This window comes from Agelaius phoeniceus, chromosome 3 (genome assembly GCF_051311805.1).
Source record: "Agelaius phoeniceus isolate bAgePho1 chromosome 3, bAgePho1.hap1, whole genome shotgun sequence".
NCBI lineage: Eukaryota > Metazoa > Chordata > Aves > Passeriformes > Icteridae > Agelaius > Agelaius phoeniceus.
Genome location: NC_135267.1, coordinates 79,976,507 through 80,003,803, shown reverse-complemented (window position 1 = coordinate 80,003,803; position 27,297 = coordinate 79,976,507). Strand labels below are relative to the sequence as shown.

At 40.9% G+C, this 27,297-nt stretch overlaps 1 protein-coding gene across 5 annotated transcripts in view; it reads left to right on the top strand.

The window, feature by feature from the left end:
* Window positions 1–27,297, top strand: part of RASGRP3 (RAS guanyl releasing protein 3) — a 58,888-nt gene extending 31,591 nt beyond the window's left edge. For 4 of the 5 annotated variants that reach the window (XM_077175705.1, XM_077175702.1, XM_077175701.1 and 1 more), the window contains 15 exons: window positions 167–269; window positions 914–976; window positions 2,145–2,276; window positions 3,260–3,407; window positions 4,959–5,132; window positions 5,550–5,666; window positions 5,967–6,242; window positions 11,782–11,859; window positions 15,761–15,877; window positions 18,092–18,207; window positions 18,980–19,127; window positions 22,553–22,589; window positions 25,046–25,171; window positions 25,693–26,057; window positions 26,570–27,297. In XM_077175705.1, the coding sequence (XP_077031820.1) occupies window positions 217–269; window positions 914–976; window positions 2,145–2,276; window positions 3,260–3,407; window positions 4,959–5,132; window positions 5,550–5,666; window positions 5,967–6,242; window positions 11,782–11,859; window positions 15,761–15,877; window positions 18,092–18,207; window positions 18,980–19,127; window positions 22,553–22,589; window positions 25,046–25,171; window positions 25,693–26,057; window positions 26,570–26,578 (1,959 nt within the window). In that variant the 5' untranslated portion in view covers window positions 167–216 and the 3' untranslated portion in view covers window positions 26,579–27,297. The remainder of the gene's footprint in view (window positions 1–166; window positions 270–913; window positions 977–2,144; window positions 2,277–3,259; window positions 3,408–4,958; window positions 5,133–5,549; window positions 5,667–5,966; window positions 6,243–11,781; window positions 11,860–15,760; window positions 15,878–18,091; window positions 18,208–18,979; window positions 19,128–22,552; window positions 22,590–25,045; window positions 25,172–25,692; window positions 26,058–26,569) is intronic. The other variant, XM_077175704.1, reaches the window with a different exon arrangement.

Sequence of the window (27,297 nt, the reverse complement as noted above, 5' to 3'; positions counted from 1 at the left end):
GCAAGTTGCTGTTCAAGGGGCATTTTTGTGCTCTGGTGCTCTTTCTACCTTTTTGATAGATAACGAGCCAACACTTCCACTTTTGATCCTTTTTGTCTGACTGTGCTTGAAGAGTAAAAGCTCCCCCCTTTTATGGTGGGGTTAACTCATTGTTTCTCTTTTGCAGATGACAAAGGAAACCCCTGCTCCAGCCATTTGCCAAGAACCTTTCTTTTAATGCACCGGTGGTATCTGCCTTCCACAGAGCTGGCTGGCAAGCTTCTGTCCACATATCCTTTCACAAAGTGCTGCAAATTGGCATTGCAGTGTCAAAAGCAGATTGTTTTCCTGACTGCTTGTAAAAATGTGCCAATTAATTAATGACAAACAAGGTTCAGAGGTGAATTTTTCTTCAGCCTAGAAGGTGGGAGTTTGTGAGCTTCTTTACGCTCATACATAAAAACTTTGTAGGTTTTCTACCTATGTACAAGGATACTAACTGTGCATCAACTGAATAACTGTAAATATGAGGCCAAGATAATTTTTCAAGTGTATCACAGCAGGTTGACCTTTGAGTACTATGAATTTTCAGTGATATCTAACTACCTACATGTCATTTATACCTCTTAACTCAGTTATCATAACTATTATCATATTTGGTTAGCCAGAGCTGACAAGAAGCCTTGCAGCAGAATATTCAGAATTGTAGAATAGAGGCATTTTTGATAGGAGGAAAAAAAGGGGCAGCCAGGAAATAGTCTCTGTCCCCTGTGATGTTGTGAAAGTGAATGAAATACCAGAGGCATAATGTGGTTATCTCTAGAAGAAAAGTTGGATACTTTTTGATAAATTCAGCTGCTCTAGTATCAGCCTCCAGTGAACAAAACCAACATTGCTGAGTCAAGGCACACAAAGGTTTCTTTAGCTGACATACTTACAGAGATGCTGACGGGGAGAACTGCAATGAATTCAGATTGAAAATCTGCTACTTCATGAGGTAAATGCACTTCTGGTCCTCTAGCATTTTGGTTTTATGCTTCTGTTAATACTATCAATGTAATTTTGTTCATTTGGGTTTTTTACTTGGTCTCCATTCTAGAGTGAAGAGGCAATTTCTATGTGTTTAAAACAATTAAGTTGAGCCATCCAGCTTTTAAGACACTTAACTGCATCAAGCTAAAAAGCTGACAGAAAACTTGTGTTATTATTTATCTGACTCATGAGTGCTATGATTTATCAGCCTCTCAGAGAGTGACAAGTTCAGTGCCAACAGAGGAGAGACACATTTTGCTCCCAGCTGTAACTTAGTGTGGGAGAAGAAAATTGTCTCTGGGTTGTAGACTTCAGTTCGTGCAATCCCTTGCAATCCCTACATAATTTATGGTGACAGGAGTGTGTTAGTGATGCTGAAGTTGTTACACGCTGGGTGTGTTCCAAACCTTGCAGCAGCTGCTCTGACCTTGTTTCCATGGGAAAGCTTCCATGTGTTGGGCTGTTCTGATGTAGGAACATTTCTCTGTAAGAGAGAAAGGGTGAGTTTTTAACTAATCATTATATCAATTGCTTTACTCAAACAAAAGCTTTTTCCCCCTTCCTTTGGGTGAAGTTACATCACTGAGAGGAAAATGAGGGGAGCTGATAAAGCCTTTTCCACTCCCCCTTACACAGAGGAGGGGGCTTGCATGTTCTACATGTAAGTTTATGTGGCTTACACCTGATTTACACAGTTATCCTGGTGGAACTGCCACTCAAATGCATGTTTGCATTTTCACTGGAAAATCTTTTCTGGGCAGACAAAGTTGTCTCACTTGGACAGGGACTAAGTGCAAATGTTATCTGGGTGTCCTGGCAGCCTGAGGCAGGACACTCTGTGTGCCTTCTGTGGGTGTCACCTGAGATACCACTTTAATTTAGCATTTCAATGGAATGCTGCTTTGTTGTGCTGTTGTGAGCTAAGCAAAAAAAAAATTAAAATATAAAGTGGCATTTTGCCATTTCAGCGTCACAAATAATTACATAAGAAACAAACTGAGTTCACTCTCTCTGTCTAAACAGTGGACCTGAAATAAGTCCTATGGAAAAAAAATGCATGTAAAATATATGCAGCCACTGAATGCTATACCTGAGTCTCTGGGCATCTCTTAACTGCTGTCTGTGGATTTCAGATACTGGATTTTGGAATTTCCTGCTGAGTTTAACTTGGACCTTGGGCTGATTCGTTTGACTGAAGAGTTTCAAGAAGTAGCCAGCCAGCTTGGATACGAGGATCACATCCATCTCATTGATATCTCCAGCATGTAAGGATGTCATGCCAAGGACATCTTTGTGTCTGGAACAGCAGAATTCTAGTTCTGTATAAAGTACAAAAATATTAAAGCCCATCTTGATCTTGAGAGAACAAAAAAAGTGCAGCACTTGCAAAATTGTCTTTAAATTTGAAGCTACTAAAAATTTGAAGTTAGAGTTACACAGTAAGGAGAAGATTCCTACCTGTATGTAAATTTTTCATATAAATAGGAAATAAATTATTTTTCTGACAAGGCACAAGCCAATTAAGTGATTAGTATTACTTTTTTCTACAAGTTTTCATACAAAAAAGCAAACAATGTAGTGACTGGCATCCTGTGTAAATCTCAGATCTTCTCAGGGAAGCTTTCTCATCTTCTCGTCCGTAATTTGTTTTTTGCAATATTTTCTATTATTTACCTGGAGAATCTTTAGCATTCACATATGTAGTTGCATTACATCAAAATGATTACAATTACTATTTCTTTGACAAGCTGGGATGAAAGTTACTTTTTAAACATCACCAGACATGCTTTTGCATCTCATCTGATATTGTAGATTTTCTTTTAAAATATGACACATTCACAGTATTTGGCTGTCTCTGTTGTTCCATTACTTCAGGGACCTGTGGACTTACAGAGGAAAAATGAATCCTAGATGTTGTTCAAGTATGTTTTTATTCTGCATCAGAAATTCTTTGAGCTGTTCTTGTATTTTACATCATCTTTAATTATGGCTTCCTGTATCATGGGGAAGAAAATGTTGTCCTTTTGTTGTGATATAGACCTGCTATCATTTATCACTTGGACTAGTGCATGCAAAACTCCCAGCTTCTGTTACACTCTTCTGTTACACTCTGTTTGTCATGTGCTGGATGTCACAGGGCAGAGGTCTCATGGTCCTTCTGTGGTCAGTTTTACATGAAACATTCCAGCTCTGGGCTACAGTGACATACACCCAAACAGAACTGAGACTTACTCCTATTCTGTTGCAGTCCTTCCTATGACTGGATGAGAAGAGTTACACAGAGGAAGAAGATTTCCAAGAAAGGAAAAGCCTGCCTGCTGTTTGACCATCTGGAGCCCATTGAGCTAGCTGAACATCTCACTTTTCTGGAGCATAAATCTTTTAGGAGAATTTCTGTAAGTAGCCCACAACTTTGTCACTTGCAATTAGGAGCCTGTCTTTAAAGAATGTTCACATGGTTTCACATTTGTGACTTTTTTCTCAGCATTTCAGTGTAGTGAATCTTCATACTCTCTCATATGATATACATAGCAATGCACTTCCTGGACCTCTTTGGGCCTGATGATTTTTGACACTGAGGGAAATTCAGGCACAGTTGCTTCTTTTCACAGAGGATTGTACAAGGGCAAGAGGCAAAAGTGGATGAAAACTGAAGTTGAAGCTAAAACAAAACAAATGAGTAAGACAAATGGCAAAAGAAATGCTGATTTCTGCTGGCAAATATCCATATGAAAGGGTCACGTGATGTTACTGTATCAGGTGGCAAATGGAAGCAGTAAGTTCTCAGGATGACAAATGAGACTTTTTTAGAAGTGTTCAGAAGCATGAGAGAAATCAAACTCCCAAACTAAGAAAAATGTATGAGTTTTTTGTTTGTTTCAAGGGAGGAAGGAAAAAGAGATCAATGAGGAGCTGAGACCAGTCTAAATAGAATCACTTTTGATGTCGCTTAATCATGTTCAAAGGTTAATGACTCTAGACTTCAAATCATAGGAAAACACCCTACTGTGATCCATGCAATGCTGACCTCAAAGAAGGAGGGAAGGACAAGAAAAAAAGGCATGGATTTCTAATTAGATTTAAGATGCATTTGAATTCCCTTGGGGATTCCAGGAAGAAAACTCAAATCTGCAATGAACTTTCTTTTCTTTCCTTGCCGTTTCTAGTTTCTCTGTTAATTCTTCAGCTTGAATTTTGCTGTCAGAGATGATTGTCTGCAACCAGCAAGAGTTAATTGATCTTGTACCACTTGTTCTCTCAAAGATATGTAATTGCAGAATATGATTAGTCTGAATCCTGTGCTTGGTTTTACCTGTTTAAAAAAAATGGGGGAGAAGGAAGGGCAGCATTAACTATAACAAAAAATATTAAGTTATCTGAAAACTGAACTACTGTCTATCTGCAGCTAGGAGACAAGCATCTGTTGTGTTAGAGTATATGCCCTCATGTTTTTCTAGCAGGCTGGTTTTGATCACCTAAACCCATCTTGTCTGTCATTACTAGCAACTCCCTATACAAGCTAAAATGATGTCCTAAATTACTGAAAACCTCCCTTTAAGGGACAGCTGAAAACTGTTTTTCAAACATTCAGGGAAATTTAATTTTTGGGATCCTATAGAGTACCGTGGCTTGAAGGTGTCAAATACAACTACATAGAATAAAATGTGTTGAGCACATGATGGGAAAGATGGAAGTAGCAATCACACTCATTTTGCAGGCTTCTGTATTTCCTGACACACAAACAAGTTGTAAGTTGACATTTAAGGAAAAGCCACACCAAAACAACAGTAAAAAGACTTTAAGGAGGAGATGTGCAGCAGGCTCTGCTGACCCTGAATCATGGTCACTTCCTAAACAAGAGAAGCTTTAGAAAGAAAAGCATCAAAGTTTCAATTTGATTCTCCAGTTTGTCCACTGTTTTACTGCAAGTGTCTTTTCTCTGTTAGTTCACAGATTACCAAAGCTATGTGATCCATGGCTGCTTGGAAAACAATCCTACTTTGGAGAGATCTATTGCTTTATTTAATGGTATCTCTAAATGGGTCCAGCTCATGGTTCTCAGCAAGCCAACACCCCAGCAAAGAGCAGAAGTAATCACAAAGTTTATCAACGTTGCACAGGTAAGACTTGCAGATGAATCTTTTTCTTCCGGTACAAAGCAGGAATATAAATGGAGATTACAGTTAACAAATCAGCTGATGCTCTTTGTGTGATTTCCTCAGTGAATAGCCTGTTCAGCATCACTGGAGATTATTTGTTCAGGTGTGGTGTGCCTGCAATTTCGAACTAGCAGACATAACTTTATAATAATTTTTCTTTATTTTATTCCACTTGGCAACCATCACTATTGTGTGTTTCTTCTGGACCTACAATAATTAAAAAACGAAATGCGGAGCCATTCTGTTATGTGCCCTGGCTTATTGGTTTGTGCTTTAGCCATGATGAGTTGTCTCCTTTAACTTGCTGTTTATGACTTTGAGTAGCTGCTGCTTGTATTTCGCTAATTTTCAATTATGCATGATTAATCTCCCCTGTAGAAGCTCCTTCACCTCCAGAACTTCAACACACTGATGGCAGTGGTGGGAGGTCTAAGCCACAGCTCTATTTCTCGCCTGAAAGAGACTCATTCTCACCTGTCCTCAGAAGTCACAAAGGTATGATGGACTCCAGAATACATATTGAGGTGAACATCACCTCTTTGAGGTCTGATGGGTTCTGCAGTGCAGGTGTCTCACCAGCACAATATTTGGATCATGGCAGAGCATCCTGAAAGGAATGAGTTGCATTCCTCTCAATGGAGCAGGATAAGCTCACAGAGATCCCCTGGCTGATTGCCTGTGCCAGAGAGGACATTAACACTGTCAACACCATGACTAGAGTTGTGTTCATTTAAAACAAATTAAGGAAATGCAATGGATGCTTTCACAGGGACTTGCTTCTCTGGTTATTTGTAGGACTGGAACGAAATGACAGAGCTGGTCTCTTCCAATGGAAACTACTGCAACTACCGCAAGGCTTTTGCTGACTGTGTTGGCTTCAAAATTCCTATCTTGGGAGTCCATTTGAAAGACTTGATTGCTGTCCATGTCATTTTTCCTGATTGGATAGACGAGAACAAAGTTAACATCGTGAAAATGCAGCAGCTTTCCATCACCTTGAGTGAACTGGTTTCCCTGCAAACTGCTTCTCATCATTTAGAGCCCAATTTGGATTTAATTAACCTGCTAACCGTAAGTATTGAGCATGTTTCAATTCACTGCTGTGATTCAAATGTTGAGTGTCAGTAGGAATACTCATATCTGTGAAGTTAAGTGCATATTTTAATCTCAGTTTTGAAAAAGAAAAGGGAAAAAATACAAAACAGAAACAGGTTCACATGAGGTGTTAAGAAAATCAAAGGGTTTTAGTACAGTTGTATGGGATGGCTGGAAGCAGCAACAGGATTTTTATAAATTACCTCTTTTAAGAGTGACAGATGGAGGGCTGTATTTATGTTAGAAGTAAAACTCAGTTCTGACTACTTAGAATAGAGGTTTATGTCTCCTCTGGAACAACTGGGAGACATGCTGGCATCAACACAGGAGAGAAATTCCAGCCTGAGCATCACTCCAATTTGCTCCCCTGTGCTTTCCTTGTGACACAGTACCCTTCCTGTCCAGTAAATAAAAATGTGATGGATTTATACTGGGACTGATCAGGTACAGAGCTTTACACTAAGGAAGCTGACAAATATGAGCCTGATCTTGGAGCAACCAGGCTGATGTGGATATACCTATGGCTTCATTGCAATGAGGGCTGGGAAAGTTTGGGGAAGCTGGAAAACCTCCTTCAGTTGTGCCTTGTTTGGAACAACCTGGGAACAAGTCTTAATCCTGATTAGTGGGACAGGAAAGAGCAGGCACCAGATGTTGAACCCTGCAACAATCCTTTAACTTAAATTTTGAACCGTAAAGGTAGATATTTATTGTCTTGTTTTGTTTTTGTAATGACTGAGAGCTGCTTTCTTGTAACACTCTTTCCCTTCCTGGTCATTTCTTACAAGCTTGGCTTTGAATAGGGGGAAGTGGAACCTCAGGCTCTGAGGAACTGAGTAATAAAAAAGTGAGTCCAAAAGGATAGAAATTAGACAATGTGAAGTGAGAGATGGAAGCTGAACTGCTGCTACCACTTTCATTAGCTGTTCTGTCTTCTTGGTGACAGCCTGTTTTCCAAAAGGAGCAGAAAGCTAAGATTTTTTTAAGACCTTGCAAGTCTTCATATGTTTGTCATTGTATCAGCCTGAGCTCACATAGTTTATCTGTTTTTCTATTTTTAATTTTTTTTCCTTGTTTTCTTTGTTTTCAGCTAGATGACAGGGATTTTATTTGTATTTTTTTATTTCTTTCAGTGTACTCCATTTACTAGGATAAGTAATGTAGTACATGATGGGTACTTTCTCACTTGTGATACTCCAATGCATTCATTCATAATATAACTCTGCTGACTTTGTTACAGTTGAGCCAACCTGATAGTAAAAAAGCAAAGTTGCATTCTGAAATGTTGATTCCAGACCTGATCAAGGGTTATAAATAAGGTAGACAGGTGTGGGAAACCTAAAATCTTTCCAGGGTAATTCTGTCTTCACATCAGTCACTGGAAGTGTAGTTGTGGATCAAGTAGGTTTGTGTGAGAGTATTGGTTTAAAATGGTGACTTCTGGAAAGGGAAAAAACAACAAATTTCTATCAAAAGTTCCTGGATCAGAATTTTGATACATACCAAATTATGAATATTCTCATTTTTTCTTCCTGTAAGTGGATTTTGTCCTTATCAGTGTATATTAATATTTTTTTTTAATGCTAGTCTCTTAAATAGAAATAATGGATTTATATTGTAGATTAAATGTTTCTGTCTATCTTTTTGTTGAAAAGAAAGTTTTAAATCACTGGCTGGGTTCAGAGAAAGAGGACAAGAAAAGGGTTGCAACCCAAAGCTGACAGCAACTGACAACTAAAACCAGTTGACCTTGCTATGTGCAAATGGTCTATTAGTAGATTTAGCCTCCCCTGCTGCCTACATCATCTTCAGTTTTCAAAGCGTGAAGAATTAACAATTCCTTTTATTGCTAGGTCTCATCTTTCTAATGTCAACTGTAAAAATTTTTTCCATCTTTACCTTATTTAGAAAAATTCCCTTTCAAATCTAGTAAATAAATATAAATGTCTAGAATGCTTTTCAGTTGTGTGTGAATTGGCTGACCCAACTGTTTCTTCCTTTCTGCTCTTTTGCCATTGAGCAGCTTTTATCTGGGCAAGCTTTTATCTGGTCTCTTGTCCTGATAAGCAATGTGTAAATCTCTTGCCTGGCCTCCCTCCCTTCCAGTGCTGCCTTTTACACCACACTTAGCAAGTGCCAGGCCTGTGCTTGCTTGACAAGTCACTCTCTGGGTTCTGGCTTGCTAGTCCAACAACTTGCACAGAAAGATAAAATGGGCATTTCATGGCCATGTGGGAATTTGGCCTGGTTTTCCCCTTCCTCAGTGGTAGAGCCCAATTTGCTCTAAGGGAGATGATACCTTTCAAGTGGCTTGGAAATGGTGATGTCTGGGGAGACTTTGATAGGAGCTATGAAGTAAGAACTTGGGTTAGATGCTTGGATGAGAGGTGGGTAATAAACTTCAGGCCAATTCCTCAAGGGGCTTATAGGCATTTTAAATATGTTATTTTGAGTATAGATCAAAAGGGTTCATGGGGAACAAGAGGACTCTTGGTTTCAGTGGTAGCTGCTGAATGGTCAACAGTTTGCAAAGTTGGTTTTCTCATCCCTTAAATGTCTGCACACAAACTTAGAGTCTGTTCTCACCCATCCCCACACCCCTCCGCCCCACCTCATCTTTTTGTAAGCATAAAAAGTCAGCCTCCAGCTCACTTTAGCTATGAGCTAAAGCTAAAGAACTTTAGCTTTGAGCAAGCAGCTGAAAGAAGCCAGCATTTTGCATGGAAGTTAGCATGTCACCAACAAGGGAAAGTTTTGGTGTATGGACAGCAGGGACACCTGCCAGGTTTACTGGCCCAGACTACAAAAGCTGAGGGGGATGCAAGTCCTGCCTTGGGCTCAGTAAATGAGTCTGAGCTACATGGGCAAGTGAAGTAAATGTGTTACAATTCAGCAGCCAGTGAGCCAGAGTATGTCACAGGAAGATGGACTCAGTTCTTAGTGCATGATTGCTCTTAGTCTGTGATTATTCTTCTTTTCCTGACTTACTGGCCATGCTTGCTCCACCTTCACCCAACCTTGTACCTGGTTCTCCACCATGTGGAGGTAAGATGCAGTGAAAGAGGACCTAAACACAAGCTGGGCAGTGCAGCAGAGAGGAAAAACAGCTTTAATGACAGTTTTGCCTTTAGAAAACTTACTTTTGGTAAGGATGCTTAACCTTACCTGCTATGCACTGGTTTGGGGTTTTTTTCACAATGTGAATAAAAACCTGTGGGTACATGTTTCATCACTTTCTGTGGAATGGAAGTGGATCTCAGTTTCTCAGCTAGACCACAGTGTATTTATACAAACTGTGTTAAAGCTTATTCGGTGCCACCTTTTTTCCTTGCTATTTTTATCTCTCGGTATCTATTTATCTAACCTGTTCTGAGACTATATGCAAATGACTGGAAAGTCCCAGGCATTTGTACAATCTGGTGAAGAGAATGAGAACTACCTAAACAATCAAACTGAAAGACACCCTCCCTAACTTGTGTTCAGTAAGTTCCACTTAAAAAAAAAAAAAAGTCATGTGTTTCTGATCACTCCCCTACCTTTCTCAATGCCCCTCCAAATTGCTCAGAAAAAAAACAGGACAGCAATGATAGTCAAACTAGAATAGAAACTGCCACTCACTCTAAAGCTTATTCTAGGGAAATTCTTATTATACTTTATTTGTTGTAGTAAAACTGTAAATAAAATATAAAATTAATGCTTACATAACATAATCATCATGCTTGTAATTTTTGTGCTAATGTATGAAACTTCTGACCTAGACAATACCTTGTCCACTGCATGCTTGCACATTGTGCCTAATGAAGTTATGTCCACTGCTTAAGATAAGGTTATATAATTCAGGGAGGGAGAGATACAAGCTTGCTCAATAAATATTAATACATTTCCACTCCCAAATCCACACCCAGCTCATCTGGCCTGCTGAGAAAACTGTGCTCTTTCACAGGAACCAGACAACACCTTTTGAAGTACCATTTCTGCTCTCCCAGTCTGACCTGATAACATCATGCACTCCACCAGGAGTGCTGCTTGTGTTCCACCAAGGAACCTCAGAGTGCAGTCACTGAACATCTCACCACATGATCAATATTTATTACAGCACCTACCTACTGGTTCAATTTTGTCTTTAGGACAGGCCCTTACCTCAGCCTGTGACAGCAGCATGCTGGCTGAGTAAAGGAACCTGCAGGATGCACAGCTTTCACTGTGCCCTTAATTACAAAGTGCAAAAATCAGCAATGTTTCAGCTGGACAAAATGAATAATGTGATCTCCAGACTTCTCTAAAGCCATGTGTTTGCTTTGGGAACCTATCTTGGGAAAGGACACCACTTGTGTCTTACTCATCACACAAAATTGCACCTAAAAGAGGGTGGTTCCTGGAGGTGGTTTTTCAGTAGGTGTCACTGGTCTTGCTTGCTACTTACTTGGCACTTCAGATTCTCTAAAAATAACCTTCTGTTCCAGTCATTTAGTCAGTAGTAATTCTATCTGTCTGCTCGGGAACAGCAAAAAATCCTTTTAACTCAATCTTAGCTTAACTGGGGATTCGCAAGGTGGTTGATAACTTCAAATCATGTCAATCCTTCAAAGCCAGTTAATGCAGGAACATGATCACAGGAAACATGCAATGTTTGTTTCCTCTCATTGTCAAACATTAGCTACAGTGTTGATTACCTTTCTCCTGCATCACTGCACAGGAGGAGGAGTTCACTGCAGACATTGATCAGTGCAGACCCCAGCTGTCTAAGTAAAAACAGATTCATCCTACTTCAAGTAGATTTATGTACCTTCTTTTTTTCCTCAATAAATCCTCCAGGTTAAAGAATGAGAACATGATTGACAAATCTTTCATTTATCTAGAAACAGCTGGAAGGTAATTTGCCTGACTTGCTGAGAGGTGACCAGGAGCAGGCCAAGCTGGGCTAAACTGGGACTGCTCTCAATGGAGCACTTTTCTGCATCACCAGCAGTGGCAAACCCAGCCTGCCTCTCCCAGGCCTCTGTCTGTCCAGGGCTTTCCAAAGAGGCATTTGCTGCATGGGCTGATCTTTGTAGAAGAGCTGCACTCCTATGACCCTTCTTGAGGAACAAAATAAAATCTGAAATCCTTCCAGCCTTGCCCCTCTACAACTACTGTCCTGACGTTTTTGCATTCACCAGGCTGCTTCTCTGAGATCTCTCATGAGCACTGAGCAGCTAGAAGAAAGGGGTTTGTGTAGGGGTGCTCCTTGGAGCCCATGTCCCTGTGTGCATGAGCATGCAGCTCCTCTCACCCCTGGGGTCAGGCTGGTGCCAGCCCTCAGGTGCAGTGACATGAGCAGCAGTGTGTTCTTCACAGCCTGGCTTGTCTTCACGCTGGGCAAATCCACTTCCCCAGCAGCTGCACAAGGCTTTGGCATGCCTTCTGAACTCAGAGTAGCAAAATGTTGTGTTTGCCTTCAGTGGGAGCTTAAAAGCCTGTCATATCCAACCCAGTCTAGTAAATATTACAGTTTTCCATTCTTTCTTACATGCAGCTGTCCCTGGACCTCTACCACACTGAGGATGACATCTACAAGCTCTCGCTGGTGCTGGAGCCAAGGAACTCCAAATCTGTATGTCATTTTTTACTGCTTTTTGACATATTGCTTATTTTGTCTGCATGCAGTTGATTTCATTTTTAAGTGACAGTTAATGTGTTTCCTTATTCATATATATATAAAGCTTTTTAGTGTTATATTTGTGTAGAAAACACAGGAACTATTTATAAAACTAGGTTTTATTTATTTCTCCCAATATGCACTTTTATTTTAGTGCATATTGGGAGAAACAAATAGTGGAACATGCCAGATGTCACTGTTAATTATTTTTCAACAAAACCTCTGCAAGTCCTGGAAAACAAAGTTCTGCTTTAGATATATAATCCTTTATAAGTTTATATAAATTATTTATTGTGTGACCCTTAGCTGATTTTCTGTATGCTGGTGCAGTTACATAAAACAGCACTGAGTTAAAAGGTTTGTTTAAGGCAAGGCAAATAATTACTGTAGTAGTTTAGAACTGTTTGCTTAGGTATAATTGGCTGCATCTTGGGCTCTCAAGCAATGTTTAAACAGATGAGAATAGATATTAGTCTTTATTTGGTTATGTGCAACTAAAGATAATGCTGCATTCATGCATTTTTCTTTATTTTTGAAAGTCAAAGAATACAGATAAACCTCATAAGTAATAGTTGAGTTATTACTCAATATTATTACTCATAATTAATAATTGAGTTCCACTTCAAGTATTAATTATTCACTTTCTTCTGCTGCCAGAGGTTGGGGACTCTTCTTTCCTCCAAGCATTTCTTCAGTGTATCAACATTCTTATTACCTTTCATATCCAGCCTGTGATGCTCTCAGGCTGAGCCCTCTCAAGTCTGACAGCAGTAGAAGCTGAGAGTGGCTGGAAATCTTCACAGAGGATGAGAGCAGGGTCCAGGAGTCTGACATGAAGCATTCCTGTGCTTTTTAAGGTTTTGAAGCATTCTTAAAAGGCAGAAAGGAAGCAGAACCCTTAAATTTCCAAGTTTAAGGCTTCTCTGAGGTTTAAAATTGTTAATCACTCTTGGAGACCAGTTTGAGGATGATGTGTGTGCTCCCAGTGATGTATTATGAGCAATGATAAGGAAACTAATGAATATTTCTACAGTCAATACTAGCTCAGCTTGAACATTTGAAATTTCATTACTGAGTCTCCAGTCCTTGTTTGGTATGATTTAACCACAGCAGTTGTTTATTTCAGTACTTCTGGGTCCCTCATGCTCTCATTACTGCCAGAAAAGTTGAAATGTCACAGCCCTATGCTGTGGAAGGACTGACGGACCACTACCGTAAATGAAGAAAATTATCACATTGCTGCTTTGATCTCCAGCCTTGCTTTAAGCAGGACAAAAGCAATATAAACAATGCTGGGAACTTTAACAGTGCCCAGCAGTTAAAGTGGGAAACTTCTGCATAAGGATCAATGAACAGCAGTGGCATTGAGCTATGGCAGCACCCTGATGGGTAAAAAGCTGCAGCTGAATCGACAGCAGCCGGACTAGTTGAAGCTTTCTTCTCTTTGATGGTCTGCCAAAGCACACAGGGGAAAGGATCTGTAGGGCTTTTGTATGTGGAAAAATTTGTCAAAGGCAACGTGACAGCATGGTTATGTCATTCCAACTGCTCCTTGATTTATTGTTATGTGGGTACCACTCCCATGCAGGTGCACTCTGGAGGAAATGCCTCATGCTGCTGCAATCATTTTCGGGCAAAAGTGGAGCTGATCTGTTAGCATATCAGTCTGCTGTCAACAGGGACTTGAGCAAGACTTTCCTTCTGCTGAAACTGGGAGGAGACCCTTCAGTTAGTACAGCAGCCTTAAAAGAAATCTGAGGAATGACCACCAGCTGTAGTATAGCAGCTCCTTGTCACAGTGTCCTGCTTTTCCACAACCATTAATGATCTTCTTGTTGGGAGTTGTCACTAATACAGCTGTTATCTAGAGGACAACTCTGCCTGGTGCAATTATACCACTCATGATGCATTTAGGTAACTTTTTTTGTTTTCAGCAGAATTCACTTCAATGTCAAAATACATAGATGTTTGCAAACATCTGAAAATGCTTTCTCAGTCTACAATACCACGGTCCCTGTGCTGGTGAAATAAATGGGAGATACAGTGGGAATCACAAACTGCATGGCCAGATACAGTGTTCTGAACATTTAATAAATTCAGCTTGGAAGTCACTGGACAGCCAGTTAGCACCTTTCCTCATAGGATGCATTTCAAACACATAAATAAAATCACCATTGTTCATTTGAGTCTATGAGGGCAATAGAAGAACAAATAATTCCCTTTGGTTAGTGGTCAGTAACATGAAGATTTCATTGCAACTTATCAAAAAAACCATAAAAATTGAATGAGACTTCAAATGAAATAGCCCAGAAATAAGAGGAAGGCTCCAGTGAATTCAGTTTCTTTCTGCCACTACTCACTGAGACCAGCAGATGTTAAAAGCTCTTTGTGAGGTCTTGGTAGTCTGGCATCACACTGACACTTTTAATTTGGATGCTTTGAGTCCGTGCTTTTAGCAGATGGAGCTGGATGTTCAGGTTCACTGTACTTCTTATGAAAATTGAATTTTGTTCATATAGGGGTGTTTTCCTCCCAAACTTATTTGTGCACATTTGTATGGGTCAAAATCTGTCAAGGTGTTGATAAAAGCTGTTCTAACACTTGAAAAAGGAAAAACTAAATTAATAAAGCAATCCACTAACAAATCCTTTTTTTCTTTTCCAACCAAACACAGTAAAATATGAACCTGTGACCATTTCTCATCTGGATGTCAAAGTCTACAATACCATTGCTGTACACAATAATACATGTAACATCTTTACATGTCTTAATTGTCTCCCTTTCAAGTCACACCAATTCAGAGCAAGACAATTGAGATCCAGATTCTTTGCTCATCAGCTAACACAGGGGCCTTCTGACTGTGGACCCTCTCCCTTCTGATCCAAAACACTCTGAATTTTTTCTGCTTGACACAGCTTCACCTGCTAGATGTCCAGTGCAGATGCAGGGAAAGGCCAGTTTGTCTTGCAGCATTGTCCATGCTAACTGGGTTTTATTAATCCTTACCTGAAAATGTGTTCAGGTTTGTCCTATATTCTAGGACAAACCTAGATTCTTCTACTTGAAGAATCTGAGCTGCATTCCAGAGCTACTCCCAAAGCACTGTAGTGGTGTGGAGAGAGTCAGGTTGTGAAGTCTGTGCATCCAGTGAGCTGTCAGCTACTGTTCTGTCAAGACCAAGACATTTTTAAAATAAAATAGTCTGGCTGGTGTTATCTGCAGAACAAGTCAAAGGTTAGAGCCTTTCTACTCAAGCTGCCTAGATGAATCAAGCTGTGCATCCTGGCACATCTCAGCTGGAAACCAGCAGGATTGCTGAGCACAATTCTGCCCTGCTTCTGCATCCTGCTGTCCTGCTGGTGGCACATGGAGCAGGAGCATGAACTTATTCTGGTTGAGGCACTCCCTTGTGTGGCTTCAGGGCATGGGTCCCTCCAGCAGGGAGTTGAGGGAAGACTGTGGTGAACTCCTCAGAGGTTTTACAGAGGAGCAAAGCAGGTTTCTGGGCTTACCTATTTCTAATGCCCACTGTGTTCACAAACCCTACAGACCCCCCTTCCTTCAAGTCTCATTGCTATTGAACCCTCTGGAGATGTCAGTGAGGAAAGACTGCTTGGATTTGCTTCTGAGCTCCCTGGGTGGTGGCAGTGAAGCTGCAAGGTGGAGCACAGAGCCTAACTGAAGCTGTTAGTGAAGCCCTTTAAAACCTTGCCTGGTGTTTTGCTGAGCACATTTTTACAGCACGAGCACTCCAGCAGTTTGCCGTTGTAGCTCTGACATTTTGAGCTGCTTTTCCTGGGAAATTCAGCTTCTTAATTCAGATTTGAAAATCCTTGTGTTCTGATCCATCTCTCAGCAGCCTACCTCCCCGACCACCCCCAACAAGCCAGTAGTGCCACTGGAGTGGGCATCTGGAGTGGTACCTAAACCTGACCCCACAGTCATCAACAAGCACATCCGGAAACTGGTGGATGTAAGTATTTGGAACATTACACTGGTCTAAGAGAATGGTGAATTTGGTATTTTCATCATTATAATCAATTTCAAGCTTATAATGACATTGTTATGGTTGGGGTGAATTTCAGACATACCCTAACAAATTTGAGCCATTACTGATACCTTCAGAAATATTTATTTCATTCCTGCAGTCACCAATGGGACTAGTAAACAGGTTTCTGGGTGCAAAGGAGCAGACTTTCAGAAGCATCTGGCTGCTGTTTAATAGGTTTGTCTAGCAAATATAAATTCAGAGTGCAAGTTTATTTTCTGCAGCTCTAGCCACATAGTTTCTGCAGCTCTAGCAACATAACCTCAGCTGAAAAGAAAGCAACTCAGAAACAAGGTCTCATACATTAATAGGTCTAATGAACTTTTCTAGAAACTCTATTTCTGATTTTCAGCTTGCTGTTAGTTTACTGTCCAGAGAACATTATGTATGGTAAAGATAGCGTTGTCTTGGTGTCACTTTAAAAATGTGAACGCAAGGTCACACAGAATTAGAGCTGAGATCTTCTAGCTCCAGTTTGGAAGGTGATGTGTTGTGCTAGGTAATGTAAACAAAGCTAAACACCTCCAGATTCCTTTGGAGAGACGGAACTTTTCTTTTTTCTTTTTACAAATTAATAAGTATCTCCAGGAGGAGCTATTAAATTCTGATTTTGTTTGTGTTACAGATCACTAATTGGGGTTATGTTGTTAAGATAACCTAAACAAACTCTTCAGTTCTCTCACCCAGATTTCAAATATAACTTGTTGTTTATTTTTGTACATGACCTTTTTTAAAAAAAGTTTAACTTTTCTTCTAATGTGGGATGCCAGAAATGCACATGCTGTTCCTGAATTGCTTTTGTCAGTGCCATATGTGTTGATAAAAATGACTCCACATCCAAACCTCTCTTTGATATCTTGTTAAATAGGAAGTCTGCCACAATTCCTTAATCTTTCCAGAATGTGCTGGGTGGGAGTTTATGTTTGTTCCTATAGTTGAGGAAGTTGCAGTTCCACATTCCACAATTTTGGCCCGGTTCAGGACATGTGATTTGAGTTTGACAGGATTAAAACATGGTTTGGGGCTTTTATGGATACAGCTTACTAAAAGGCTCACACCACTCTACAACTGTTTTCACTTTGCCAGTATTTGTTGTTTACTTGCTGCTTTGAGTTGTGCTTTTAGCCATTGTTTTTATTACAAAAAGTGTTGAATACTGCTTGGGTTTGTGTTTTAGTTCCGTCTTTGTGATGTTTTTTTGAGGTCTGCCAGTCATTTCATAGAAATGGGTTTCATAAGGTTCTTGTTAAAACAGATGTAGTGTCCCTAGTGACAGGGACACTACAAATGCCTTTCAGGGGTCTTGGTATATTGATGTAATGTCTTTATCAACAACATTTTCATCTAATGAAGGAGCCTGTACTTCACTGTGTGCCTCTTAGATAGCCATGTTGACTTTGATACTCATGTTTTTCCCATCAGCATCACACATGGCTTCAACACCAGAGATGTTTGCACATCTCTGCAAACAGGAAGACAGAATACAGTGACTCCTTAGCAGCTAAGGAGGGCACCCATCACTGTATGTGACATTTAAATTTGATCCCATGTCTGTTTTTACTTAGTGGTGGGTTGGGGTGGGTTGATGGAAGAGAATGGTTGTTAGGCACAAATTGCTCATGATTGGGGTGTCAAAATATTAGTAAACAAAATAGATTGAAACAGTACTGTGGCAGAGTAGAGGTGACCACCTGAGAGAAAAATGAAGCCAAAACCATCTGAAATACTCATGGGAACGCTGCTGTTGTTTTTGTTTTATTTCTTTCTTTTTTTATGATTAAAAAGTATACTTAATGAAGCAAAGGGAATATGTCATAACCTGGGGCAGAATTTTAGTGACATTTCCATCAAAGAAGAAAAAGTAAAGCAAGAATAATTATGTGTGAAGACATGTGGAGGATCATCACAAGATAAATGCTGATGTCAAGTTTCCTTTAAAAATCAGCAACTTTTCCCATAGAGTCAAATAATATGCATATTGAAATACTAAGGAAAATAAAAGGAATAAAAGAGATGCAACAGAGCATCTGAATAGCTGAATAAAACATTTGTTTGCATGTAATTATATTGTTGAAGAGGCTGGTATAGACTCAGGATAAACTAGATAATAGTACAATAATATCTTTTTTTTCTCCCCAGTCTGTCTTTAGGAACTATGATCACGACCATGATGGTTATATATCTCAGGAAGACTTTGAGAGTATAGCTGCCAACTTCCCCTTCTTGGACTCTTTCTGTGTACTGGACAAAGACCAGTAAGCTTGGATATCTCTTTGTCGTGGCTTTTTTTCCCCTTTTCCTCAATTTGAAAATTCAGAAAATACATATATTGAAGAAGCAGTGCTCCCAAATTTCTTGTGTCTGACAAGATTACTGAAAGCCAAATTCTGTTATCATTTAAATTCTTATACTCCAGTCAGTTCTTTAAGTCCTAGGTTGGAGTCCTGCTTTACCTGGTAATTTAAAAATCATTTATGTAATAGCTTAATGACAAATTCCTGCTGGGACTGACTCAAAACCCTAGAGTACTGTGCAATTACAGTGGAGATACTCTGCTCAGGCCAGGCATCAGACTGATGAAACAAATGAGTTCTGTACGGCACATGGAAAATGAGTGCATGCAGCAGAGAGGGGGTAACAAATACCCTAGAATGTATATGTATCACCCATTTCCTAGCCAGTTGGGCTTGATTATTCTTCTTATCCAGAATCTCTTTGACTGTGAAGGCTGGTGGCCAGCCGGAGGCATAACCTTGTTCTGTGTGAGCAGTAAGTCAAGTTCCTTCATTTAGTGGCCTGGTCTGTGCTATCTTACCACTAACAGGTGAGATAACAAGGTTCAGTGTTACTGTTTAAAGAAAGATAAGAACCACAAAGGCTGTAAGGGCTTTTTTTCCTTCCAGGACTGCTGCAGCTCTTTCAAAGGATGTGCTTTGTGTGCTGCATGCTTTCTGCAGCGAGAAAATGCTAAATTTTTCAGTGCCATGAGCAGTGACAGATCTACTCTACTTTTTATTTCCCTTACAGAGATGGTCTTATAAGCAAAGAAGAAATGATGGCTTACTTTCTGAGAGCTAAATCACAGTTTCAGTGTAAAATGGGACCGGGGTTTATTCATAACTTTCAGGAAATGACATATCTTAAACCAACTTTCTGCGAGCACTGTGCAGGATTTGTAAGTATGATTTTAATAATAGCATATCTTAAAAACAACTTTTAGCTTTTAAAGTATATAAGGTGGAACTGGCTCCCTGCATTGCTAAAGTATCTCATAATACTATCTCATGGCATTCAGAAGCACAAAACATTTACTCGTGTTGTAGCTGTGCTATCCAGTTTTGATTTAGTGGTTTCCTAAAACTGCTGTTTGTAGGAATTTCTGTTGGGGGGGAGACAATTATGTTAGCTAAAGGATGTTAGAGACTGTATGAATAGTCTTACTTGGTTTATCTTCAGTTCTTTAATTTGGCTTGATTTCCCATGTAAACAAGCTCAAGGGAAAATAGATGTCTGGAGCAGAGGATGTAGATGAGGCAAAAGCTGTTGTTTCTCAGGAAATTGCACATGGCAACCTAGATATGTTCATAATTCTCTGAATGGCTGTAACAGCCCTAATTTTCCCCCTATTGAATTAACAGATCTTCTAATTTGGTAAAGAAATCAAAAGTGCTGCCAGCACTTTTACAATAAGAATTTTTAGAATTTATTAGTTGGAGTGGGTTTTTTTAATTTGCTTTTTCTCTCAGCCATAACTTACCAGATGTCATTTATTAGAGTGCTCTCTACATATCTGTGAAAGGATTGGTTTTGTGGACATTTGTGTTGCTTGTAAACCTTCTCTAAGTATTCCACTTCAAACCAAATGTAGTAAAGAATCACTGTGATATCGAAGTTACTTTAATGGACACACTTGGCTGAAACCAAATGTCCACATTTAGGCAGCTAAAGCAGTAGGGCAGAGGGCCATGTCCTCTGTTTGTGTGTGGCTCACATAACAGCCTGTAAACTCAGGCCCTGTCCTGCTCTCCAGAACAGATAACTTTATTCCATCATCTTTTCCACTAAGCAATATTTCTTCATGATGGTTGAAAGTAGCAACAGCAGCACTGCAGAGTGCAAAAATGTGCCTCCTTTCAGCCCCACCCTGGTGTTCCTGCTCTAGCCCATGCTCCCATTTTCCACTCACATCTTCTGCGACGCGTCAGTTCTGCTTGGGTGCCTGAAGCCCCTGCCGCAGCCGCTGCCGCTGATTAGCACCACGGGCAAGAAGGAATTCCGCCTATTTCCGCTGGAGCTGCAGAAGCCCTGGCTTCTGGTGACATGGTCAGTGCTGACGTAGGAGTGTGCTGCTGGCTCTCAGGCTGACAGCTCCAGCAGACCCACGGGGCAGGGGCCTGAGCCTGTTGTTCCAGGCTGCCTTGGGAAGACGTCATTGCATTCGTGACACTCGGTGCATGTTTGGAAGGCTTCCACAGCAAAGCGAGGCCCAAGGACTGCCCTGAAATGTCCTCTCCTGCAGATATTTTTCTCCTACTTCAATTTTTATATTGGCCATTGTTAGATTTTTCACGTCTCCCTGATTACATCCAGCGCAGGAATGCAAACGAGTAAGGGGTTGTACAGGAAATGGAAATAAGGTCATTTTTCCTGTCAGCTCACTGAAGTCATTGGCATTGTTCTGTGGATGAGTTGGGCTGATAGGACAGGAACCAACTACAGGATCTGCTGCATATTTGTTCTGCATTTCAGTGCTACTCATCCACGGGTGGAAACCCAATTTCAAACTGATGCACTGATTCACAGTCAAAATAATGTGCACTGACCATGCAGCAGGATGAATTGACATGACAGTGCAATGCACACAGTTATTAGAATATTACAAATGCTGAAGGTCAAGCTAACACCTAATGCCATTAAGCAGCACAAAGTTGATATGCCCATGGCCAGTCGCAGTTCCGTCCCAAAGCTTGAGTTGCACCACATGGCAGGGTGGGTGACCGGCTGTCCTGCTAAGCTTTATAATCTGAATTTGCACAGATCCTCTTACCTTGGCAGCAGAGCTGTGTCAGACACATTCTAAGCTTTAGGTCAGAATTCATGACATGACACTTCAGCTAAGCTTCCACTGCGGTGTGTAGCCACAACAGTAGTGGCAAATTTGAGGGGGAGGAAGGTACAGAGATAAGAAGGTGAGGAATGACTAGAGAGGCCTTCAGTGGGAACAGATTAGAGCTTAAATGAAATAAGTAACAAGAAATCTGAGAATACAGGTCATCTCTGCTTTTTCAGGAGGGACTGGGGTGCTCCCCTGTTGCTGCCTGAGCACAGCAGCTGTATTTGCTGTGCACATAAATGGCATTAGCAAGAAAAGAATAAGCCACAGGCCTTCTGTGGACCCAGCTTCCACTGTTGTCCTTTCTGTTCTTTTGTTCACCATTCTTCTACCTTGTCTAATCTGTTTCTGCTCTCTCCAGAGCCCATTTTGGCTTGCTATTTCTTTTGTGCAATGAGTGGGGTGGTTTTCTTTTTCACCCAGAATCTTTCCATTATGTTTGTTTTACTCTTTCCTTTGTATTCATAATGATCTTCATCTCTTCCTTTTGAACCTTTCTTTAATGGCCATATTCACCCCCTGCTCTCTGTGCATGGACACTTAGAGATCTGGTGATGAGCCACACACAGTTTCAGTTGCCTGGATGTGCTCACCCTCCTTGGTGAATGAGTTCAGGAAAAAAAAAACATCAGAGTCCCCAGTTTTTTTTCCTTTTATGCTGGAGTTAGAAAAACTGCTCCTTCCTCTCACTGCCTCTCAAGAGTGGAAATTCTTGTTTTTATAATGCCGTGGCTGTAGATACAGTGCTGCTGAGTACATAGAAAACAATTTACTAGGGAGTTTCCCTGTTTCCAAGCAATCCTGCTCATGTGGCAGTGAGAGCTTCCCAAAAGTGGGACCACACGCACTGGCCCTTGGATGTTTAGCATTTGGTAGTTGCAAGTGTATGTTGACAAGAACAGCTTCTGAGGGAAGGCAAAGATGGAATTTAGTGGCTTTTCTGCCTGTTTCATTCTTCATCTGTTTGGGTTGGGGTTTTTTTAAGTTGGAAAAGGCAGGTGCACAAATCAGATTGCTGTGGCTAGGTGTGCTGGGAGCCAGTGGGAACCAAGAACCTAGTTTTTGTCCCCAGTGGTCTTTTTTTCTGCTTTGTTTGAATGTTTTGGGTCAGTGATTTATCTGGAGAATGGACATACACAGGAAATTCTCCTGCAGATAACATTAAGGGAGCCTGGAAGCAGAGTGTGCTCTGCTGTTTTCATTGAGCTTGATATGATAACACATTTTAACCCATTCCTGGAAGCAAAAGTCATCTATGTCTCTCCTTCTCTGGTAGTCCCATTACTACAAGTAAGTAGCAGAAGTAAAGGAGAAGCCACACAAGTCTTATCACAACTAGAGGGGGAGGTCTGCCTGACAGGAAGGGTGTTAAGAGCAGTTGTATCCTGTTTGTGCTTTTGTAGCCATTGGTACTTCCTCATTGTGACCTTGTTTTCCTTCCAGCTTTCTTTTCTGATTCCTTGACGTTCTTTTGTCTTTCTTTGCAGCTCTGGGGTATAATCAAACAAGGCTACAAATGTAAAGGTAAATAAATACTACAAGGATTTTTTTCAAGCTATGGGTGGTGGGTTGTAGTACAAGTTAGTCAACCATACCTTTAACTGAAATGGCATGTGTTCAAACACATCTTGCATCTACATTTTGTATTGTCCATGAGCATTATGAAGTTTCACTGCATTAGAATGCACATTATTGCATTAGAATGCAGTAGGAATGCAAAGATTCTGTGGGATAAAGGTCCAAAGCAGCCCCTGATTCCATGAGCTGTAACTTTCTACCAGTAAAGACCTTGTAAATTGGAAAACCAAGTGTTCTTATCCTAACACTGAGAGATCCTGAAATATATGCCCTGAGACTTGGGTCAGGAAAAAGTCTGCTGGCAACAGTTTGTACATCCATGTACATCCATGCACCTGTAGTGAAGCCTACATGCAATTTAATAGCGGCTGAGCTAGAAATAGAGAAATATTTATTTCCTAGACTGCCCAGCAGGTCTCATTCCAAGACCTTCTTCAGACACTCAACTCATAAAAAATGCTAGAGCTCTTACATCCCTCTCCTTTGCCTTCATAAACATTTAATTTCTTATGCAGTACTTGTACCCTATTAAGCAGGTCAGACCATAAAGGGCATTATAGTGGTCCTCATTGGCTTTTAAATCCTGGACCTATTTGTTTCTCAAGCAGCCCAATTCTGGCTGAAGGGCACTGTTGATTTTCATAGCTGTAGCTGCCTCTCAGTTATTCAAAGGGGAAGACTCACATTTGTACTCTTTTCACTTAGTCTTACATAGACTCCAAGGAAAAGGAAAAAGAATTCACAGTAATTTTTTTTAGGATACACCATACTCCTATCTCTCTCTCTCCAGCCACAAACCTCTCTTCCTCAGAGTGGGATGGGAAAAATGTCCATGGCTAAATCAACATATGCAATTCAGATATTCCTGATTACTTATCTATCATCTTAGAAGCTCTGAAAGGGCTGGTTGCAGTCTATAGTTTTATTGGTAGGATGAGGAAAGGAAGGTAAAGTTTTGTCACACCAAGCTGTAAACTCAATCTGAGATCTGAAAGTTGAGCTTCTGTCCTGCATCACTGCCTGTAGCACTGGCCCAGTGGAGACTGAGCAAAAGTGGTTCTGTAAAGTCAAAGTTACAGGCAATGAAGCATGAAAGTAGGAGAGCAGAGCTGCTTATTCAGATCCTTCAGTGGTCAACAAGTGTGAGGGTGCTGCCTTTGTTGCAGCAGCTACCAGCTGCTCTGTGTTCCAGCATCACTGCAGTGTGACACCCATTAGAGATGAACTCTGCCTTCAGCACAGAGCTGCCATCCTCTGCTTGAACACAGCAGGGGGAGGGAGGGAGTTCCTTCTCCCAGGTGTGCTGCTTACTCCAGCACTGTGAGTAATGAGATAAAAGCCAGACTGCATGGTCTGCAAGTGATAGAAGGAGTCCTGCACTTCAAGAGAGATCTTTAGTGTATCTGAGGGAGTGTGTTACCTTTGAGGCAGAGAAGGGCAGAGCTGGGCATGGGCTGCTGCATTAGTCATAAGAACAAGGTGTTGGCAGAAAGCAGAACTCTCACCCATCATGCCAGTGCTGCTGCCCTGAGCAGAGAGGCTCCTACAGCAGAGCCATAAATGCTTGATATTTAAATAAATTAAATAAACCTTGACAATGCTCACCTAGAACAAAATGTCGGGCTGTGGAGCAGCAGAAGAGAAATAAGGGAGATGGGAATTTTTAAACAGTGGAAAAGGATATAGAGGAGAGCAAGATTGTGTTTGGGGCACATTCTCCACCCTTCAGCCATTTCTTGCATGTAAGATCCATACTCCAGCCACACTTCAGATAAATGTACCTAGTCATGATGTATCCAGTGATTTAAATCCCAGCAGAGGTTTGGAGTGCAGGTACTCAAAAAGTCTTTTCTGAGTGGATGATAACTTCCACAGAGCTCATTCATGTGCTAATGTTGCTTACTGAGCTACTTAGACTATTTTTAACTTACAGTAGTCGACACTGACCTCCAGCAGTCCTTTCAGATGCTCAGGGTACGGATGCTCTGGTGTCTTCTAACCAAACCTGCTTACTATAATGGGCCCTGCTGGGTCAGATAAAAGCCAGCCAAATAAATAACCCCCCTCTTGGTGGGAGCAGAAGAGCAGAAGTTTTATGTAGGGCATACACAGGATCATATCATTCCACATCTCTTCTTTGAGACTATTTTATTGTTAAAATATCATCTTCCCTCTTGTCTTCTGCTGCCATTTTTCTACTAATGGCTGTCATGGATATGATCCATTTTTTTTTGTAATGCCCTTCACACCAAATGATCCATTTCTGTGACACCCTTCACAACTTCTGTCAAACTTTTTGTTCCTTCAAAGTCCTTTCTTGGTGTCTGCCTGCTAATAGCCCTGAGGGATTACAGATAGTTGTGGCTTTCCATTTGATGACTTGACAATTCCTTTTTTTACAGATTGCGGTGCCAACTGTCACAAGCAATGCAGAGATCTGCTTGTGCTGGCATGCAGGAAATTTTCCAGAGGAACTTCAGTAGGCAGCAACCATGGGTCTCTTCCTAGCAGTCCATCTCTGCCTCCAGGTGAGAACACTTTTCTTCCTGTTTTAAGCCATTTCTGGAATCCTCTCTAATGGCCAGTGTCCTTGCTGCCATTTTTAATTTTTCCTTTGCATCAACACACAAAGAGGCACTTGTCCTTTTTTCTGCACTATGGCTTGTATTCAGTCCTCAGATTACAGCGTCCTTTTTTCCAGCGATTGCTTTAGTGTTCTGGTATCCTAAGGCTCACTATCCTCCTTACTGGCACCTCTATCCCAGCTGAAAAGAAATGAAATGGTATTTCTCCTTTTTTATCACTTAGGAGCAAGGAGACGTAGGGCACAATTCTAGCATTGCCTTATGCCCTGAGCATGCAGATGGTGAGACAATAAGATCTGTGCACACAGTGTCAGAAACAGTTTCCAAGCAGCACATGGATATTAATAATTATAGCACTGCTTCATACAAGGGGTTACCTCCCCACCCTCCCCCATGTTTGTTAACTTTTTGTAAAGACCTTGAAGCAGAATACTTAAACAAAACAATTCCACCCTCTCTTTCAGTCCAAGATGAAGTATTTGAATTTCCCAGTGTTGCTGCAGAACACCAAGACCTTGATGGCAGAGCTATCACCCTCGTCACTGGCTCTTCACGGAAAATTTCCGTGCGGCTGCAGCGGGTGACCACCAGCCAAGCAACACAGACAGAACCACTCTGGCATGAGCCAGGTTGGAATGATTCAGGTTCCCACACTTTCCCCAAAATGAAGTCCAAATTCTACGGAAAAGCTGGGAAGAGCAAAGGCTTTGCAAAGTGGGAGAATGAAAAGCCCAGCATGCAGGCTGATGTGGACCTAGAAGCTGAGGCCCCACAAGACATACAGGATCACAATGGAATAGAAACTCTCCCAGAAACACAAGAATCCGAGGTGAGTTCCAGAAGAAGCCAAGGCAGTTTAAAATCTGCTAGTCTGAAGTCTCATAAGGTTATTTGATGGATTTCAGGGTGCTTTTTCATTCAAATTTGTCATTGCTTCTTGCACAAGAGTCACTTTCAGAAGAATGCTAAATCATCCATAGATCCCTGTTTTCTACACTGCACTACACGCGTGCTACGACACTCTAACTGGCAGTTTGGGTCCTGGTGTCAGTGTGTGCTTTTTAGTAGTTGGTACTTCTCATTTTGAATACCATTAAAGTAGCCTGGTGGACATCTGGCCACCTTTTGTCCTGTTGTACTCTTGCAGTGCACAGTTCAGGGCTCCATGAGAGAGCAACACCCACAACAATTACCATTCTGACAAATACAGGAATCCAGGCCAGGGCAGGGTATTGATCTGATGTCTGTTGCTGTCATCCATGAAGTTTATGTTTCCAAAGCCTCATGCTTTTATTGACCTTCTCTGCCAGCATGTAAATGCTTATTTTCTTCTGCTTGCAGGACAGCTGATTGCTCACCCTGAAGCACAGAAAGCTAAAGATGACAACTACAGCAAGTGTTGATGGACTGTCACAGACCACATTTGGCCATAAGGAGTGTTCCCATACCTCATCCTTTTAAAGCCAACCATTGCCCTGTTTTCTTAGCTGAAAGGTGTTATAAGGCACTATTTATTTTCTCACGAGTAAGCCATTTCGATGAATATTGCACAGCCACAGCAGAATGAATCTCTGTGCTCAGTGTTTTCTCTTGTATGACTTCCATGGAAACTTCCTCTATGTGCCAGTGAGGATATATTCAGCCTTCTTTAAAGGCACTGCATCATTTCAATATGTCTGCCAGCAACAGCAAGGGTGAGGACAGAAGCCAAGCATCCAAGTTTGTTCAATAACACTCCTTTCCCGACGCATGTCATGATCATTTAAGGAAAGAAGTAGGTGTGTGTGTGTTGATTAAATCTCAAACAAAAATCTCTCACAAAATACTCTATACTGAAATTCTTCACGCACCTGGGGTTTTGAATTTTGGCCGTGTTTACATTGCTGCAGTGAAGATATTGGTGTTCAGCACAGTGATATTGGTTCCCAGACTGGGGAATCCTTCAAAGAGGCAGCAGCTGGCTGAGACTGAAGGAATTCCAAGACACTATGTGTTTTTCTATGGAGAAGGGTCATTTTTGCCAGCACTGATTATGGTAACATTAGCATGCAATAAACACTTTAGTTTTA